This window comes from Zingiber officinale, chromosome 4A (assembly GCF_018446385.1).
Source record: "Zingiber officinale cultivar Zhangliang chromosome 4A, Zo_v1.1, whole genome shotgun sequence".
NCBI lineage: Eukaryota > Viridiplantae > Streptophyta > Magnoliopsida > Zingiberales > Zingiberaceae > Zingiber > Zingiber officinale.
In genome coordinates this window covers 120,068,849-120,076,253 of record NC_055992.1, presented here as the reverse complement: position 1 = coordinate 120,076,253, position 7,405 = coordinate 120,068,849, and the positions used below count along the sequence as shown (strand labels likewise).

Here is a 7,405-nt window from a genome sequence, read left to right as displayed (position 1 = left end):
TCATCTTCTAATTCTAATAAGAGAAAAGAACCTTGAAATGAACCAAGCATATCTTTGGCATCTAAGACTTGGCTATATTAATTTAAGTAGGATTCAGAGGCTTATAGCCGATGGACTTTGAGTTCATTAGAGTTGGAAAATTTTCCAACTTGTGAATCTTGCTTAGAAGGTAAAATGACCAAGAGGTTGTTCAAGGCCAAGGGGTATAGAGCCAAAGAAGTGTTAGAGTTGGTTCACTCGATTTGTGTGGTCCATGTCAAGAGGAGGTTTTGAATATTTTGTCTCTTTCATGGCGATTATTCAAGATATGGATACATTTACCTAATGCGTCAGTGCTTTGACAAGTTCAAAGAATACAAGGTGATGTGGAGAAACGATTAGGTAAAGTATCAAGACACTATCTGATCGTGGTGGCGAATACTTCTTAGGAGAGTTTAGGAATTACTTATCAGGTGATTCAATCCCAATTGTGCACCTGGAACACCCCAAATGGTGTAGCAAACGAAGGAATATGACTCTTATGGAAATGGTTAGATCGATGATGAGTTATTCGAATTACCAAATTGTTTTGGGGTATGCTGAAGCAAATGTTACGAACTTAGTACCTTCTAAATCGGTTTTTCTACTCCCATAGAATTGTGGAATGGGCTATAAGACATATTCGATTTGGGGTAGTCCAGCACATGTGTTGAAACGATCTTGATAAGTTAGAATCTCGAAGTTCGTGTTTGTAGGATATCCCAAAGGCGAAGGTGGTTTATTTTATAGTCCTAAAGACCGGTCATTGTTAGCACCAATGCCCGGTTTTAGAAGAAGACTATATAATGGATCACAAGCCGAGTAAAGTTGTTTTAGAAGAACTTAGAGAGGATATGTCTACTTCAGTAACAGGACAAGATGAAGTACCACAAGAGCCTCATCGGAACCTAGAAAGATTCATGTTTTGGGAGAGTCTTGGACTTGATCCGGGTAAACATGAACGATCCCGTCATATATAGATGCAGGATCTTGGCAAAAGGCAATGAATTCAAATAGAGTCCATGTACTCTAATAAGGTTTGGGAGCTTAGAACCACTGATGGTGTAAAAGCCGTTGGATGCAAGTGGATCTACAAAGGAAAAGAGGGGAAGGTAGAAACCTTCAAAGCTAGGCTTGTTGCAAAAGTACACTAAAAAGAGGGAATCGATTATGAGGAGACCTTTTCACGGTAGCCATGCTTAAGTCTATCCGGATACTCTTATCCATTCTTGCTCATATGGATTATGAGATTTGGCAAATGGATGTCAAGATTTCCTTAATGGAAGTCTTGAAGAGAACATCCATATGAAGCAACGGAAGGGTTCATTGAAAAAGGCAAAGAACATCTAGTGTGCAAGCTCAATCGGTCCATTTATGGATGAAGCAAGCTTCAGTCTTGGAACATCCGGTTTAATGAAGTAATCCAGCATATGGATTTATTCAAAGTCCGGATGAGTCTTGTGTATATAAGAAGTGTAAAACGTGGTGGTATTTCTTGTACTATCGTAGATGATATTTTGTTAATTGGCAACAATGTCAAGGTATTATCGACGTAAGGGTATGGTTGTCCAAACAATTTGATATGAAGGACTTAGGAGAATGCACATTCTTGGGATCAAAGTTATAAGGGATCGTAAGAAAATAATGTTGTGTCTATCCCAAGCTTTATATATAGATACAATCCTTGCTCGTTTTAGCATGCAGGATTCCAAGAAAGGTTTCTTACCTTTTAGACATGGAGTAGCTCTATCTAAAGAGATGTCTCCAAAGACATCAAAAGAGATATGAAGGTAGTTCATTATGGGAATAGTAAGTCTACATCGGCTATGTGTTTACTTTAGAGGTGGATCCATTTCATGGAGGAGTGTTAAGCGCTCGGACTCAACCATGGAAGCGAATATGTAGCAGCCTAAAGAAGCAGTATGACTCGGGAACTTTCTAATGGACTTAGATGTGATTCTTGGTTTGCCCAAAATCATCACAATTTATTGTGATAATAGCGGTGCAGTTGCAAACTCGAAGGAACCACGAGCTCATAAGGCAAGTAAACATATAGAGCGCAAGTACCACCTGATACGAGATATCGTGAAGCGAGGAGAAGTTGTCATCGCCAAGATTGCATCAGCAGATAACCTGGCAGATCCTTTCACTAAGGCCCTTCGGATCAGATGTATGGTAGAAGATATGGCAGCTTAGTCATTAGTATAAGTGGGAGATTGTTGGAGTGTATACTGAAAGCCTAAGCTTTGTAAACATTCATTATGAATAAAGAATCACATTTGGTCAAATTTTCTACATTTAGTTGTAGTTGTTCAATTAATTTATATTGTAGATAATATAGTATGTGGTGTCACATACAGAAGATGATATTATCAGTACCTTATAAATTATAAACAGTAGCTCACGACCAAAATGGAAAGGAACAAACCATTAGAAGGTCGTAGTGTAATTAGGTATCAGTTTATCTTGACTGTATAATTACACTAGTACACTCAAAGTGTATTGAGTAGGACCATTTGAGGTCGTTTCTTTTATACTGGCTTTATAAAGAAACAAAGACCTCGGTTAGGAAGTGTGTGCTCTTAATCCTAATATAATAACAAGCACATATATTTGATATTTATTTCTTTAATTTATCAATGGGTGAGATTTAGTTCGATAAATCAATAAGCCCGATAAGTTGGGAAATGGTATCACTTATAGTGTGTGTTGTTGATTATAGAAGGAAACTGTGTCCTAGAGATACTAGGTTGAGAATGTCCTCAAGAGGAGCTCATAAAGATTGTCATGTTAAACCCTGCAGGTGGATTTAGTCCGACATGATAATAAGGTTGAGTGGTACTACTCTTGGACTTAGATATTAATTAAATGAGTTGTCAGTGACTCACTTAATTAGTGGACATTCGATATCTTAAACACAGGGAGACTAACACACTCATAATAAGAAGGAGCCCAAAAATGTAATTTGGGATTGGTGCGGTAGTTCAATGATAGTTCTCTAGTGGAATGAATTATCATTGGTAAAATTAAGTTGTGTGTTCGGGGCGAACACGGGATGCTTAATTTTATCGGGAGACCAAAACCAATTCCTCCTCTCGGTCCCTATCGTAGCATCTTATTTATAGAGTTCTATACCCATCTATACCCACCTTCTATACCCACCCAATGGGGGCCGGCCAAGCTAGCTTGGGAACAAGCTAGGGCCGGCCTAGGTATAAAATTGGGTGGCCGGCCCTAGCTTGAACCCAAGCTAGTAGGGCCGGCCAAATAAAATTAAAAAGAAATTTAATTTTAATTTTTATTATTATGTGGAAGATATATTTTAAAGATAATTAAAATTAAAATATCTCTCTTGTAAAAGATCTACAAAAGATTAAAGAAAGAGATTAGATCTCTTTCCTTATTTGTAGATTGGAGAGATGTTTTATTTTTTCTTTAAAAATTATTCACATGTTGATAAAATTAAAATTATAGAAATTTCCTTTTATCAACCATGAAGAGATTTTAAAGAGAAATTTTATTTTTTAAAATTTCCGGAAACAAATTAGGAAGTTTTAATTGTTGATTAAAACTTGTCCTCTTTTGTTTCCAATGATGTGGCCGGCCATCTCAAGTTAATTGGGAAATTTTGTTTTATTTTTCTCAATTAATTCATGTCAAGAAAAATTAAGGAAATTTTATTGTAATTAAATTTCCTAATTTGCCTAGGCCAAGGAATATAAAAGAAGGGGTAGGGGTGCCTTCATGAGACACAACCTCTATTATTTTCTCTCCCTCTTTTGTTCCTTGGTGTGGCCGGCCATCCTCTCCCTCTCTTCCTCTTGTGGTGGCCGAACCTCTCTCCCTTCCTTGGAGCTCTTGTGGTGGCCGGATACTACTCGGAGAAGAAGAAGAAGAAGGAGAGAAAGCTAGCATCTCTTGGAGCTTGGTTAGTATTTTGATTTTCTTCCTTGGTGAAGCTTCCTCTTTGTTGGCCGAACCTAGCTAGGAGGAGAAGAAGGTGATTGGTGGTTTCTCGTCTCGGAAGATCGTTGCCCACACAACGTCCGAGGTTAGAAGAGGAATACGGTAGAAGATCAAGAGGTTTTTCTACAAGGTATAACTAGTAATTTTTATTTCCGCATCATGCTAGTTATTTATGGAAATAATATCAAATACAAGAGGCTTACGTTCTAGTATTTCGAATATGTTTTTCGATGTTGTGTTCTTTTATTTTCTTTCTTTTCCTTGTGATTTGATTGTTCTCTTTGGTTAACCTAAAGTTATTTTAGGAAATTAAATATTAGCTTTCTATTAAAGGTTTTGTCTAGTCGGTGGTGGTTGCTCCCATATCCAAGAAGGCCACGTGCCTCGCCACGTCAGTACTGGGAACCTTTTATGGAAATTAATATTTAATGGAATTAATAACTTAAGGAGACTTGGGTCGAACGTGTTAAGTTCCGCAGGAGATCCAAGTCAAAACCTAAAAGAACAAATAGATTAAGTTTTGGATCAAACATGTTAAGTTCCGCAGGCGATCCAAAATTTAATTTAAAAGAACACATGGTAGCTAGGAAAAGGTTCAGACCTTTGTATAAAATTTTGTACAGTGGAACCTCTAGATTTTCCGAGTAGCAACCAACAACTTAGACGACCAATAAATGCTCCAGTTAGACGATGTGAAACTATGATAAACATGCATATCAAACGAGGAAGAGGAAGACCAAAAAAGACTTGGTTAGTAACAATAAAACAAGATAAAATTTATTTAAATATAGATGATGATATAATAGGAGATAGAGCTCAATGACGTAAAATGATTCATACAGCCGACCCCACTTAGTGGGAAAAGACTTGGTTGTTGTTGTTGTATTGATGTATTTGACACAATCCAACATATATTTTGGAAATCTTCCAAACATTTTTGGATTTTATCTACTGCCTAACTGCTTGAGGTACAAGTAAAACAATGAAGCACTGCAATCTTCCATACATCTGGGAGTTTGTTCAAAATCAATACAATCTTGTACCATCAACAAATCCATAACAACTCTTCTAGTCTATATAAACTACTCAACTAGCAATGAACTCACAAGTTAAAGGAGTTTAATGCCCCAAAGAAAAAAAAAAGAAAGAAAAAAAAAGCTGATTGCATCTATGCCTTGGTGCATTCTGCCAAAGAACTTTCAGCTTGTTCTTCCTTCTTCGTAATGATTGATTGCATCAATTTAGACAGCTGGTTAGAACATGTGCAAACTTGAATGAATGCCTCGATATATTTGTGAGAATGAGATGTTAATGCTGCACCCTTTTTGGAGGGGACCTGCTGATTTAGGGGGACAATGGAACGCATGCAATTCTATAACATTGACATTCTGCATGCTGCAGCATGTGTGTCGCCATAACTGTTGCTGTGGACTTGGTGAATGCACGAAGGAATTCCTCCCATGTGAGCTCATTCAATCCCATTTAAGTGTTTTGCTACCAAAAGTTGGATTCACAAGACGATATTGTCTGTGTCGAGTGGTAAAAGTTTTTGAGTGGGAGGGATTGACTTCTGAATGTCTAAACAGTGGAACTGGTGTGATCTACGTGGTCCAGTACTTGTCTTCGGTAGCTGTCTCTGAGGCTGTTCCATTCTGCATTCAATTCCCTTCCCTTCTACGTATACACTCCTCCTCCTCCTCTTCTTCTTAAACATTTGTCCCTCGATTCTATTGGATGACGATGGAGGAGGAAGAGGTGGTGGAAGGTGTGATCAGTTCCGAGCACTACAGCAGCGGATCGTGCCAGTCTGGTTGGACTGCCTACTTAGACCACCAGTCTTGGCCATGCCACCACTCTCTTCTTCTCTGCGACAAAAACTCTGTTTCTTCTTCTTCTTCTTTTTTCTCCTTCTTCTGCAGTCATGTTCATCCTCGACAGGAACAGGAACAGGAACAGGAGGAGGACATGTCCATGGTGTCTGATGCATCCTCCAGACCACCTCAATTGCATCGAGCAATACACAGGCATGATGATGATGGCAGGAAGAGGAGGGCTGAGGCAGACCGACAAAAGGGCTGCTCCAGCTCCCTTTTGGAGGACACTGCTAGCTCTCAGCTTAAGGTACAAACACAGTGCAGAGTCATCTCCTTCTTTGACTATGATTTTTTTTTTTTTAGAATTCTCCATCGATTTTCAGAGGAAGAAAATGAGGTACCTTGAGTCCTTCCCTGCCATGAAGCCGACTGCTAGACCAGTTGAGTGATTTCCTTCTTTCCTTTCCTTTCCTTTCCTTACCTCTTTCTTCTGCCTCAGAATTGTTAATCCTTCACATATTCTGCGCATTTGGTATCTGAAAAGGCAGTAGGTGTCGAGGAAGGAGGAGAAGAGGAAGAACTGATGGATGATCTGTGAAGAGCTCATTTGCCCTGCCACTGTTGTAGTAACCAATTAAATTTAAGTAATTTCAAGTCAGTTGAAGTTGATAAAGAATTTTAATATAAAATTATTATATGAATAATATTTTTGATAAGTTGAATATTTTTTTTCCAACACCATTGTAACTTGTTTCTATAATAATGCCGCAACAATAATATTTTTGATACGAAACATAAAAATATGATGAAATATTTTTATTTAAAAAAAAGAGCCCTTTTGATTTTATCCAATAAAAACATTTAAAATTGAAAAGAAAACATTAAAAAAATTGGTGTATTTTTAGGAGACGTTTTCTTATTTTAATTAATCAATTAATTAGTTTTTTATAATTTAATTAATTAGATTTATTCACTGGATTCTTTATTAAATATATATTGACGGTTGCCGATTGATTAATTTAATTAATTGAGGTTAATTAAATATCATTTAAATTAGACGAATTCTTGTCCTTTTCGCAGTCTAGTTTTGAAATCGGTTGATTACATAATTAATTAAATTAGATTAATTAGATCAATAGTGTTTCGTGTCTAATAAATTATCATATCATAATAGACTGCTAATGTCCCGTAAATAATAATTTGTACAATCTTATAAATTGACTTTCAACCCCCCGGCCCCCTCTCTATTATTTTCTAGCCTTTCATAGGAGGTATATCAAAGTCAGACCCAACAAAATATTTTGTCTTGTGGGTGGGATCCTCTAGTCTCATTTATCATGATCCATTCTTGGATCAAAGATAGTGATTAGAGAAATTTAATGATCTCTACGTATTTAACAGGTGGGGACCATTGAATCCCTCCGATTAGTATAGTAGATAAGGACCTAATCCGCTAAAAACGGCTCAGAGGATCTCTTACCTTGATTAATAAACATCTATCATAGAAATAACATCTAAATAAGCATAACATTATTATGTAAGTAGACATATTTTATTCTATATATAGTCAATTTCTAATCCTCTTCTATAGAATCACAATCTAGGGC

The 7,405-nt window shown here is 37.0% G+C and overlaps 1 protein-coding gene across 2 annotated transcripts; it reads left to right on the top strand.

Annotated features, from left to right (window-relative positions):
* Nucleotides 1–5,686: 5,686 nt before the first annotated feature.
* Nucleotides 5,687–6,434, top strand: LOC121973596 (protein SOB FIVE-LIKE 5-like). Of its 2 annotated transcripts, none has more exons than XM_042524991.1 (3): nt 5,687–6,105; nt 6,182–6,238; nt 6,343–6,434. In XM_042524991.1, exons 1-3 carry the CDS (start codon nt 5,719–5,721, stop codon nt 6,394–6,396), a joined length of 498 nt encoding a protein of 165 aa, XP_042380925.1. In that variant the 5' UTR covers nt 5,687–5,718; the 3' UTR covers nt 6,397–6,434. The 2 variants fall into 2 exon arrangements, with proteins under 2 accessions (XP_042380925.1, XP_042380926.1); XM_042524992.1 differs by having other exon boundaries at nt 6,347–6,427.
* Nucleotides 6,435–7,405: the final 971 nt, after the last annotated feature.